The sequence below is a fragment of the Erigeron canadensis genome, chromosome 2, assembly GCF_010389155.1.
Source record: "Erigeron canadensis isolate Cc75 chromosome 2, C_canadensis_v1, whole genome shotgun sequence".
NCBI lineage: Eukaryota > Viridiplantae > Streptophyta > Magnoliopsida > Asterales > Asteraceae > Erigeron > Erigeron canadensis.
In genome coordinates, this window is record NC_057762.1 from 33173388 (window position 1) to 33186520 (window position 13133).

Here is a 13133-nt window from a genome sequence, read left to right on the forward strand (position 1 = left end):
AATAGAGATCGGCTATATCAAGAATAAGTAAATTAAAATATTGAGATATTAGTGTGAATAGATAAATTGCTCAAATTAAAAAGAGGGTAAATTAAGAACTAGAATGAAAGAAAAATTAATAGTACTAATTATGTTTTATGTAAGGAGATAATAAAGAGCAATTAAATTTTATTATGTGCCTAGTAGGCATATGATAGAAAATCCCTTTATTTAAATTCTTAATATTTAAAAACGATAATTACTAATATATTCTCACGCCTTAAACTTAACAAATAGTTTCCTTATACATTTGTCTAAAAACTAACTTATTTGATTACACCTTAATTTCTTTTATTTATCTTTTTAAATTTAGTTAAGAAATATCACATAAAAATTTTGATTAATAAAAACAAATTTTATAACTAATGAGAATATGAGATTGGTGACCTATTGGTGAAGATTTGGACCATCGCAACTAAAACTATTTTTGCACCACTTGATGTCGACACCATCCCCATCCATCGATGCCACACATCGCAACTAATGTTATTCCCGTCGCATTGCGCGGGTACCATGCTTGTACTTCTTTATAATAATTAGTAACCCCTAATTGTTAATGCAAAAGTACTAAATTACATATAATAAACACCTTCTATGGAAAGTGTTATTAGAGATTACCAAGTTTGCCCTTAATGAATTAGTTTACACTTTAGAAACTTCATCTTGCTAATTTACACTCTAAATCCTTATCTTTTAAAATATTTCCACTATCACCATTACATCACCTTACACGGTTACACCACTCGACACCAATTGTCGATGTCATCACTACCCGTCACCGACACCACTAAACCGCCAAGTCATCATCGTCGCCGTATTGCGCGGGTACCATCAGAAAATTACTACTCCTATTTTGCCTTTAATCATAGTTAAGAAAAAGGTCGGTTCAGTACTAACCGCGGCGCCAATAAGGTTTATGCAGGGTTTTAACCACAAACACACCCACACACACTGTGTGCTCTTCAGTCTCCATTTATATGAATCTTTTTAATGTTCAATACTCAACCCCAAAATCAATTGGGTTTTTCAATTACTCAATCCCACTATCAATCAATTAATTCAAACCCCACAAAAAATTTTATCTTTTTTTCACCAAAAATCATGTGGAAAAACATACATTCAAGAATCCCAGTAAGTTATTCTTCAATAAAGTCACTATTTTTACATAGAAATTTAATAAATAGTATTAATGGGTGTTCAAGAAATCTCTTTATTTTAGAGAAATTTGATAGCTTTTCATCAATTAAGTCATACCCAGATAAGAATTTTGTAGAAATCGGTCAACTTGGTCAAAATTTTGGATTTTCAAGTGTTGCAGAAGCTGTTAATGATGTTGATGATGAGGTTAGTAATGGTGGTGGTGGTGATGAGGTAAAAAAGTTATTGAGTGAAATGGGAAAACAAGACCAAAAGCAGGCGGTTCGAGGGTGGTGGAGATCGAAAAGGAGTAGCAATTGGAATTATGTTAAACTTAAGCGTAGGCAAGTTAAGATTGAAACGGAAGCGTGGGAACAGGCTGCAAAAGAGTATAGGGAGCTTTTGAGTGATATGTGTGAACATAAGTTAGCACCGAATTTGCCTTATGTTAAGTCTTTGTTTCTTGGATGGTTTGAGCCGTTATGTAAAAAAATTGATAAGGATCAACAGTTGTGCAGGGATGCGAAACATAAGACAGCTTACGCGCCTTATTTTGACTTGCTACCGGCTGACAAAATGGCGATTATTACAATGCATAAGATTATGGGGTTGCTAATGACGGGAGGGGAGAATGGTTGTGCACGAGTTGTTGCGGCTTCTTGTAGTGTCGGTGAAGCAATTGAGCAGGAGGTGTGAGTACTTTCATATTTTATATTAATACATTTATTTTGATATAAGTTTTCTTTGGTATTATAAAGTACGAGTAGCATTTCATGTTTAGTGGTGTTTGGGTTGAAATTATTAATGCTTCTTTAGTTATGTTTATGATTCTTTATTATGATTTGTGAATGAAAATATAATTTCCCGTAGTGCTTGTGAAGACATTGATTAACTCTTCACTCTGCAATATGCATTTGGTGATCGAATTGAGATTTTGATTAGCCCGAAAAGTTTGGTTTGAATCTGAGTAGGCAAGAGTGCATGACTTGACATTAGTTAAGCGAGATAGGCATCTTGATTTTATAGAACTAGAATTAGAACTGATGGGTGTTTGGTTTGGATGTGCCTTTTCAACGTTGTTACCACGAGCTTTAAAAATCTAATTATGATATTTAGATGCTTAGTTAATTTTAATTTGTGGAATATATCCTTTTCCATACAAATTCTTGTCTGTTACTTCAATCCCGATTATATTCACTTGAAATAATAAAATATCATAATTCTAGTTTTCACAGTTTGGTTTTGCTAAACCCTCTAGATGCACATCAAATTACCCCCTTATTGTTCGAAGAAGATGCGAACTATGTTTACCTTTTTTATGATTATGATTTAGTGTAAACTCTCTATTCATTTCTGTATCTGCTGCTTTTGGTATGTATCAGATAAGGATCCTCAGATTTTTAGAGAAAACAAAGACAAAAAAAGCAAAGAAAAATGCTAAATTTGAAGAACAAGATTCTGATACTTTAAGCAAGGAGCAGGAGGGATTACATCAGAAAGTGACCAACCTGATGAAAAAACATAAGCTGCATGCGGTAGGGTGTATTGTGAAGGGACACGATGATTCAAAACCATGGACACAGGCTGTTAAAGCTCAGGTTTGAGGTCATAGGTTCATATTACATATCTCAATTGATTATACATGCATGCATGCTTAGGTTCGTGCAAATGACCATACTTAACATTGACGAGTCTTAATTTTTAGGTGGGAAGTCGTTTGATTGAATTGCTTTTGGAGTCCGCTTTTATACAGCCTCCAGCTGATCAGTCGGGTGGTGAAATGCCACCTAATATTCGCCCTGCCTTTGTTCACACATTTAGAACTTCAGTGAAAGACGGACAGTAAGGATTCATTCTATCTGTAGGTGTGATTGTGTGAAAGCGACGATTTGGATAATTATAGGAAAACTTTAATAAGATTGGTCAAAACAAGTTTGGGTTGACCTGCCAATAGTTTTCGGGTCCATTTTTTATTAGCTATCATCAGTATTAGGTGATTTGTACACTACTGGTTATTTGATCAAAGCAGATAGTACATCAGGCGCAAAGACACGCCAAATTGTGTGGTGTTCAAATCTATTTTAATTCCACAAATATATCAAAACAACACTAAAGTAATAACAAAAAACTTATGGGTTTGTAAATGACACTTTAGTATACCTTGGGTGACTTGAAACCATCGGACCTGCTTCCCTCATTTCTTTTACTGCTTAATCTTTTTACTTATTCTTCAGTTCCAAATAATGGCTTCATATTGAATAGGAAAAACGGAAGAAGACATGGTGTTATTGAATGTGACCCGTCTGTTCGCAAAGGTCTAGAGAGAGCGGTAAGCATGCAGTTTCCCGTATTTCAGAAATCTTGTTTTAAATTAAGTGTTTGCTGTTTGTGTGAAGTTACAGTTAGACAAATGTATCCTGCATCTTAGAAAAGCATATGTTTTTACTTTGTGTACTATTAGTAAAAGTTAGGATTTAACCATTTTTTTCTTTGATATGCTGTAACAGTCCAAGCATGTGGTTATGCCTTATATGCCCATGTTGATACCTCCCGTCGAGTGGACAGGGTACGATATTTCAAGTTGTTGAACACAGTGTTATTAGTTGTTAGCAATTATATGTTACTCCTTTGTTGCTATGAGAATTGCAACATGTTCCAATTGGAACCATCCCATGAAAATTTCTAATTTTCCTCTCTTAGTTAACTTTATAGTGTTAAGTATTTACTTGCCCATACTTGTACTTCTAAAAGTTCAAGACATTGATTATTAAAGGATTTAAAACTAGTTTTAATAGTCGGACACTTTTTTATGAACTATTTGACGGTCAAAAGCTGCAATTTTCATGGGATGGAGAGCAAATGATTCTGTTATTAACCTATACTTCTCACCCTACTTTAATCAGATGTAATGTTTGCATTAATGTTGAAGTGTTATTTGTGTGATCTTCAGTTATGATAAAGGAGCTTACCTTTTCTTACCATCCTTTATAATGCGCATTCATGGGGCCAAACAACAGCGCGAAGTGCTTAAAATGACCCCTAAGGAGAATCTGCAGCCAGTTTTTGAAGTAAGCATTGATCCGTTACTCATGTTTGCTTATCTCCTTTTTGTTGTATCAATGTGCATTCAGTGTTGGGATGTGCACTTACACTGAAGTTCTGACGTTAATTTTGAGTGTTTGGGTAAAAATAATTATAATCATTATTTAGCTACTTTATAGAGTTAAAGTTCTGGATTTGGAGAGGCAGGTAAGGAGTTGTAAGATAGTTGATTATTGAGACATATAAAATATCTACCTATCCTTGCCTTAATCAATTGACATTGAACTTCTATTTCTTGTTTGGGTCAGGCACTGGACACCCTCGGAAACACTAAATGGAGGGTGAATAAGAAGGTTCTAGCAGTGGTTGATCGAATATGGTCTAGTGGTGGCAACCTTGCTGGTTTGGTCGACCGTCATGATGTGAGTTATCTTATAACTTCATCACAAACAGTTCAATGGACATTTGCATTAATTTTACAAAGATCAATCATGAATTTATCACTCCAGGTTCCTTTGCCAGAGCAACCAGATACAGAAGATGAAGAACAACTAAAAAAGTGGAAATGGAAAGTTAAAAGGGTGAAGAAGGAGAACCAAGAGAGAAACTCCCTACGGTGTGACGTTGAACTCAAATTAACTGTACGATAACACCTTCATGTAAACAAGAGTTATAATCAATTTGTAAAGTTTTTGGACTTGGCTACTAAAATTTGAACTACTCTTATTGATGGCCAGGTGGCGCGAAAGATGAAAGATGAAGCTGGTTTTTTCTACCCACACAATTTGGATTTTCGGGGTCGGGCTTACCCGATGCATCCACACTTAAACCATCTTGGTTCGGATCTGTGCCGTGGTATATTGGAATTTGCAGAGGGTCGAGCTCTTGGGAGTTCTGGCCTTCGATGGCTTAAGATACATGTGGCAAATCTATATGCTGGTGGTGTTGACAAGTTATCTCTTGAGGGTAGAATAGCATTCACAGAAAGTCACTTGCATGATATATTTGATTCCGCTGATAAACCGCTTGATGGTGACCGGTGGTGGTTAAATGCTGAAGATCCATTTCAGTGTTTGGCTGTTTGTATTAATCTTGCTGAAGCTTTAAGAAGTCCATCACCAGAAACTGTTGTTTCATATATTCCAGTGCACCAGGTACAACATACCTATAAATATAATTTCCAAAGCATGGGCATTTTGATCTGGTCATAGAATTTGAAAGCTTTTCTGCTTGAAGTTGTATCAATCAGTTTTTATGGTGTTGAATATCTGTCAAAATTTGATTATTCAAGGATATAATAGATATTTTAAGGGCTATCTAAGTAACTATATTTTAACATGTTATAATGGGCCTTGTTGTACCTAGTATGAATTTGATTATTTACCTTCAAAAATCATAAGCATAAGCAGTCTGCCCAACACACTTCATTATTGTGATTTGTGACTTAAAGTTGCAATTTATAATCACTTTCAAAATGCAAATCCAAAGTATATAATCTGCAGCCCTCATCCGATTTGGTTTGTGGTTTCAACTTCAAATAGATATCAGACAACAAGTATAGTACTCTTGCATCTGTTTATAATTACAAAATTAACTTTTTGGTTTGTTCTTTATAGGATGGTTCCTGCAACGGTTTACAACACTATGCTGCCCTTGGCAGAGACAAAGTAATGTCCCTTCAAAACCTTCTCTGTGTGTTTGGAAAGACATTTTCTCTATTTACTACTCAACAACTTATCTGATTATTTCTTGTAATGTGTTAGCTGGGAGCATCTGCTGTCAATCTGGTTGAAGGAGAAAAACCTGCTGATGTCTATTCTGGAATTGCTGCAAGGTGTGTTGCTTATCTCAATAGCGGAAGCTTGATAATTGGCATGCCATTGTATTATTTTTTTTGTTATTTGTGGGCATAAAAAGGTGATTTTTGATGCAGAGTTCTTGATATTGTGAAGAAAGATGCTCAATTGGATATTGATTCTTTTCCAGATGCGAAGCATGCACGGCTTTTGATCAATCAGGTTTGGCACCGTCAGTCCTTGGTTTTTGTGAATATTTTTTACAATAGAAGAGATAAAATTTATATTGTTTGTTCATGGTAACTCTAGGTTGACAGGAAGCTGGTAAAGCAGACAGTCATGACATCAGTTTATGGCGTCACTTACATTGGTGCTCGAGATCAGATAAAGAGGAGGTTGCAGGAACGTAGTAATTTTGGTGATGATTCTGAGATTTTTGGTGCAGCTTGTTATGCTGCTAAGGTAAGCACCATCATTGATAGCTAATTGACTACTTTTGGTAGAAAAAGGATCAAACGAGAAATAAATAATACTTGCATGAGAAACAAACTGATTCACTGCTCAAATATGTAAAATTATTAATTAAAGTTACAAAATTAGTGAATCAGTTAGCTTTTACATATAGTTTCACATTGAATCCTTAGCCCTACAGGGAAACTGTGATTAGTCAGATTTTGGATATGCTAAAACAACCCATATGGAACACTATTCTTTTATGGGCATTTTGGGGAAGTAAAAGGTTTTGCTATTGCTTCAACAGATCACTTTAGCTGCACTAGGGGAAATGTTTGAAGGCGCGCGTAATATTATGAATTGGCTTGGGGACTGTGCAAAGGTTTGTTTCATTTTACTCGATTATATATCTTAGTAAATTTAGATAGTCCGGAAGCAGTCTCTCTACCCCCAGGTGAAGGTAAAACTGTCTACATCTCACCTCCCCTGCCCCTAGCAGGATTGGTGTCGTCGTTTCTACTTCAAGTTAATAATGAGGAATGTCGCACTTTGAAACACCTTTTAACGTGGCTTTGCTTATTATTGTTTAGATAAGGATAACCAGATATATAGCCCATAAGCTTTCAATATTGTTATTGATTCTGGAATTAACAGTTTGGAAAACACTGTATCGTTGTTACTATAATAGCATTTGAAGTTATGCAACATGTATGCTCATTGTTGCTGATTAGCTGCAAATTTTGGACAGTTAATTGCCTCAGAAAATCAACCAGTGAGGTGGACTACACCTCTTGGTCTTCCTGTTGTACAACCGTATCGCATGTATGGAAGACATCTTGTAAGTGGCAAATATATCTTAATTTCCGTGCTCTTTTTAAGGCTTCCTGACAGCTTTTTGTAATGACGAAATATATTTTTTATTACTGGAACATTATTGTTTGTTATTTGCTGCAGGTTTCAACTTCTCTTCAAGTACTAACACTGCAGCGTGAAACTGAAAAGGTAAAGTCTGACTTAACATTTTCTTGAAAACATCAAGTTGAAAGGAAAGCATCCAAATTATGCTTTTCTGGACATGTATAGCTTCCAACTTTTATGACTGCCATATTTAGGTCTGTTGGATATTTTTACTGTGATCTAAGTAATTAGTTATTTCTGCCAACTCCTTAACCAGCTCCCCTGAATATTATTAATTCTACCTTAAATAATCAGAAAGTCATAATCGTTCAGTTTTCTTTTTTTGTTTTTTGCCAATCTCTCTAAATTGATTTTAATTTTTAATGCACAGCGAAATACCTCATAGACCTGATTAGTCAAATGGTTGTCATTGCTCGTAGGTGGTTTTTTAATAGGGAATGTTGTTGTATGGTTTGATAGGTGATGGTGAGACGGCAAAAAACAGCGTTCCCGCCCAATTTTGTTCACTCCCTTGATGGTTCACATATGATGATGACTGCAATTGCTTGTAAACGGGCAGGCTTGAATTTTGCAGGTTCGTTTCTGGTTTCTAGATGATACCAAAACCAAATGTTAATTTTCTTGTGCATAATAATGCTTGGATTGAGTTGGTTGGGTAACCGCTCAAAATTGGTAAATTTTCAGAACATGTAAAGATTGGTTGTAAATAAAGAAAAGAAAGAATCTGCTCAGTGCCGCCTTCCGCGGGTTTTGAGCCCCAATACCTCGATGGTGTATGGGGGAGGTTAAGACGTAGGCAGACCTTACCTCTATCTAAGTAGAGAGGCTACTTCCATTATCTACCTAAGTGGTAGAAAAGGACCTCCAACCTTTGCATGGGATGAGGATCGAACCCATGACCTCTGTCTCCAGAGGTCAGGGTGTTTAACACTGATCCAAACCATGCTGCTTATTGGTTGTAAATAGCAAACATATTAATTTTATTACAAAAACCACTATAAGATATTGATCCTTGTTTTTTAAGTAGAGTGGTGTAGGAGATTGCCACTTGAGTAGTTGAGTGCAGTCTCAGCTACTATTAAAGTGTTCAACATGTTTGACTCATTTGAATATTAAGAGATGCTACGCTTGCAAACAAATGTTTACAAACCAATGTGGCACACTGGCACCAACAAAATTAGGAGAGAGAAAGAAGAAACAAAAAAAAGAAAGAAATTTAATCTGTATTGCATCAATTTGTAAACTTTTTCTATAAACATTTGTTGTAAGACCATCCCCAACCCATCACACCATCACACCCAACAAGTACTGCCATGTCAGCACCACCTTCACATCAGGCCACCTTTTTCTTTTCCCCAACCCATCACATTAAAAGCAGACCCCACTTTTATTTGATACCCCACTATATATACCTTGTAATACCCAATCAAATTAAATAGAAACCTCCTTCGTGACCACCACCATCTCTTCCCCTATCACTCCCCCACCACCTCCTAGCCCAACCCTTCACCTCCCCCATAGGTGATCACCTTCCGTCACCGGACCGTTGGGAATGGTCCAAATGTAGCATTTCTTATTCTTAAAAAGCAAAGGAACCAGTGTTCTTATTATTGGTTTGAAATTTCCCTTTACTAAAAACTTATAACTACAGGTGTTCATGATTCATACTGGACGCATGCTTGCGATGTGGATGAAATGAACAGAATTTTAAGGGAAAAGTTCGTGGAGCTTTACCAAACACCAATACTGGAAAATGTATGCATTTTTTTTTGTTTTTGACTATTCTCATATTTGTTGATTCACCCTAGACCTGGACTAGTTAAATTAAGTTTGTCAACGAATTTGATCTAATGGCTGTTATTTTGGCAGCTGTTGGAGAGCTTCCAGCAGTCCTTCCCTACATTGGTGTTCCCACCATTGCCAGATAGGGGCGATTTTGATCTTTCAGATGTTCTTGAGTCCTCGTATTTTTTCAACTAAGAACTGCTCAGAACATATGCACTATTCTTTCATTTGTGTCATTGGAGGAACCTTTAAATGACTAATGTTGTACGATAGCTAGAAAGAAACATATGTAACCGGTGAAGCTGGATATAGCAAATTATTGAGCATTGCAGTTGCTTGCAGAGGTACATATGAAGCTAAAGTAACGTCAGGATTTCTTAGTTTGTATATATTCTGTCTATTCATGTATAGTTTTGTCGGTAAACTGAAACTCGTGAAACTTTGTATACGAAAATTATAATGTAACCAAAACTAGTAGCGATTATCAGCAATGTTATTCTAATCTTCATTCGATTTTTGCTGTGATGGCTATTCTGTTTAAAAGTAAGGAGAAAGAGAACTTGCATTACACAGAACAAGATCACTGTCATATCAGGAATAGTGAGAGTAGTAGGGTTTTCTTTTCTCGTTCTTTTTTTTTTTTCTCTTTTACAATTTAAAACAAATACAAAAATGTATTTCAGAGTATGCATGTCTACATAGTTCTAGTCAAGGTGGAACTTGTATGGCAAGCCCACGGGTAAAACCAGGGGCCTGTGTGTGCCAAGGTGTAACTTCTAGGGGGTTTCACTGTCATGTTACTGGATTTGACTAGTATGAACCAGCTTGATTGTTCACGAGTTGGTCTATGAGCTGACTGAAACATTGTGATATGTTAGGACACCCATGGTTACCAAAAAATAAAACTCACCAGTCATCGGGTTTTCTCACAGCAGTCAGAAGTGGTATATTGAACCTCAAACAATTACCTTGTTCGGGAATCGGGACCATCTCACCACCATTCTAACACCGTTTCAGCCCATGGTTCACCTGAAAGATAAGCTGCGTGTAAACCCTCCCAATCACGAACTGAGTTTGACATATATTCTTGTGATGCATCCATTGCTAGCTCAACTAATGACATTCTACCTTGTCAAATGCATCATATGCCCTGTATGCAGTTTTTTCTTTGCATTATCACGACCACCATCATCACTATCATACCACTAATTCTGTAACATGATAGGGTAGGTAATAAAAATAATAAAAATATGAATCATATATTCATATGATATGCTACAGGGTACAGAATTTCAATAGAAAAACGGTACAAAACTGCTTAGTGATAGTATGCAATATACTACAACAAAACTCAAGATAAAAGCGATTTGAAGGATCATATATTGCAGGTCGAAGGTGCGAAATAGCTGGTACAAGACTACAAGAGTATACAAAACGAACCGTAAGCCAAGGAGATAGTGCAAACTGCAACATATACAAACATAATATAACAATAGACATAAGATCACCAAATTATATTTACAAAGTACATAGTTGGCAAAATCTGATATTCATGATACAATACATTAGAACCATAACAGATCAAAGATTGCAAGACATCAACAAAAAGCTTAATGATTCGAATCTCATGTTGTCATTATTTGACTTCACCACGATCAATGAGGTGAAACGGTTCTGCAAAGTTTGTTTGTTCATAGACAAGTCTAAATTGATCAAGTTAATATATGAAAACAAGAGATATACAACTATATGTGTCTAGGGAAAAAATGACGACATTGCTCTTAAATTCTAATGATGATCCAACTCCAAGTGTATGTAGTCTTGGTTGCAGACTATGGAGAAGAACACTTGGAAGCAGCAGAGCCATAGACACGAATCTGCTTACCGTTATTGACATGATCAAGCTCTTCAAAACCCATGTGCAAATTAGGATGATGAAGTTGGCATGCGGTAAACAGACTGAACTTTTGATTCAAGCAAAGAAACATATTTATCGAGCATAGAAATTGCAACTTCTAGATCAGTCACTTGCTGTTCTATATTATCAATTTGGTGAGCATACTCATCAAAATTCTCGCTTTTGGTCTTTAATCTTTCGACAAAAACCCTCAAACCGGAGGCAACATCACCAAAGCCATTATACTCTTCCGCAACTTTAAGATTCATGTTTTCCAACAATTTAAGGACATTGTTCGTACCCTATAGATAGATTCATAAAAACACCTACAATTCGTCAATTCCTAAAACTAAAACGAACATTTCAAACATTAAGGATCAACGGGTATCTAAAAACGGCAAGTTTTTTTAAAAAAACGTAGAGAGGGGAACCTGAAGATCGCCTTTAATCATCGCGGAAACGTTAGTAAAGAGATCGTTAAGAGCATTAGCAAGTTCATCATGCTTAGGTGGGCTTTCCATATTTTCAGACATATATGTAAAGAAACTAACTTTAAGTCCTCCTGCACTTTAATAATTAGTGAAATTAGATATCATAAAATTAGTGAGAATCAGTATGGTTGTTATGTAAATGTTTCAGGTTTTATACAACAAATAAGCTGTTCATAATCACTTAATTAACATATGGGTTTGTTTTAATTAATCCCTCCCTAATCATAAACAACAACAATTACTGAAGTAATGGCAAAAGTGGATATTATTTATTATAAGCACTGGAAAAGTAAATAAATATATTAAGTAAAATCATGAATCTTTACCTTTGAATTGATAGATTTTTCCAGGAAACCCAAAGTAGATGTTGTTGTGTCGATTGTTCAACACTCTTAACAGTTTGAAGGAAACTCTTTTTCTATGACAATTATGTATTTATGTTGTTCTGTCGAGTAGTATTTTGGACGGGCCTTGGATTTGGGCCTCTACCTAATTTACTCGTATTTGATTTCTGGATGAGACAAAAATAAATCAAAAAGATTTAACTCCTTTTTTTTTTAACAACATTTTAAAATAAATTAAGTAAAAAATAAACAACACATCTTTAACCACTTAGGCATCTCTAATGAGAAAAAGTTTTTCTAAAACTTTTTTTGTGTGTGAATTGAAAAAAAGCTTTTCATCAAAGGGTTGAACATTGTCAACCTTTTAATAAAAAAAAGTCTTAAAAGTTGTTTATTAATAGCACATCACTTAATTAGTTACTAAAATTTTCAATATAACATAATCACATTAATCCTGCATATGAGTTTGTTTTAAATTATTAGGCTTATACTTATAAGGACGTCAGCTTAGTGGCGAAGCTTGAAAATTTTCAGTGGGGGGTCGGGATCTAAATTTTTTTTCCCTAACACTGTTTTTTTAAAATGGGGAGTCGAAACATAATATATCAAAATTTTTCTACACGAAAACAATATACACCATATATCGCAAAAAACAAAAAATCGGGGGTTCGGGCGCCCCTCCCTGCCCTTATATAGCTGCGCCCATGCGTTAGATGGCATCTCCGGTTTTAATATAAAGCAAGATGAGGTACAAAGCAAATGCAAATGTAGATTTACTAACATCATAAACTAAATGTAAAAACTCTAAAGAAAATATACTTAATTTTATTTTTTTATGAATTATGAGTCTTAATAATGTTGAAGAGGGTAAGGTGAAGAGACTTAATCAAAAATTTATCAAAATCTCTCTATATAACTAAGAGATGATATGAAAAATCCTATGTGGCATATTTATTTAAATGACATATATGATTTTTACTTAGTTGTAATTTTTTTAAATATTTGGTTTTTTTCATGCCATGTAGATTATTATTTATTAAAGTAAATTTTGTACTTATCCATTTGTAATCTTACAATTTATATATCTTTTTATATTGAATTTTAGGAAATGTGAATTTATGAAATGGAAATACGGGTACCTTAATTCAATTTCAATTTATTAGCATTAATTTAATATAAATATATTTTATTGAACTTAGGATATACAGTTACGGTTGGGCTATATCCATTC

The 13133-nt window shown here is 35.0% G+C and overlaps 2 protein-coding genes across 3 annotated transcripts; one reads left to right on the forward strand and one right to left on the reverse strand.

The window, feature by feature from the left end:
• The first annotated feature begins 1029 nt into the window (after positions 1 to 1029).
• LOC122588123 (DNA-directed RNA polymerase 2, chloroplastic/mitochondrial-like) lies at positions 1030 to 9683 on the forward strand. The gene is made up of 19 exons (XM_043760259.1): positions 1030 to 1866; positions 2559 to 2774; positions 2882 to 3018; positions 3439 to 3505; positions 3684 to 3742; positions 4127 to 4244; positions 4527 to 4640; positions 4728 to 4859; positions 4956 to 5372; positions 5835 to 5885; positions 5982 to 6052; positions 6152 to 6236; positions 6324 to 6476; positions 6775 to 6849; positions 7216 to 7305; positions 7422 to 7469; positions 7845 to 7959; positions 9037 to 9140; positions 9255 to 9683. Exons 1-19 carry the CDS (start codon positions 1030 to 1032, stop codon positions 9363 to 9365), a joined length of 3000 nt encoding a protein of 999 aa, XP_043616194.1. The 3' UTR covers positions 9366 to 9683.
• Positions 9684 to 10784: 1101 nt separating this feature from the next.
• Positions 10785 to 11994, reverse strand: LOC122589451 (biogenesis of lysosome-related organelles complex 1 subunit 2). Of its 2 annotated transcripts, none has more exons than XM_043761743.1 (3): positions 11885 to 11994; positions 11499 to 11629; positions 10785 to 11369 (listed from the first exon to the last, which is right to left on the reverse strand). In XM_043761743.1, the coding sequence occupies exons 2-3, from the start codon at positions 11598 to 11600 to the stop codon at positions 11097 to 11099; spliced, it is 375 nt and encodes a 124-aa protein (XP_043617678.1). In that variant the 5' UTR covers positions 11601 to 11629; positions 11885 to 11994; the 3' UTR covers positions 10785 to 11096. The 2 variants fall into 2 exon arrangements, with proteins under 2 accessions (XP_043617678.1, XP_043617680.1); XM_043761745.1 differs by having other exon boundaries at positions 11499 to 11634; positions 11885 to 11986.
• Between the last annotated feature and the right edge of the window lie 1139 nt (positions 11995 to 13133).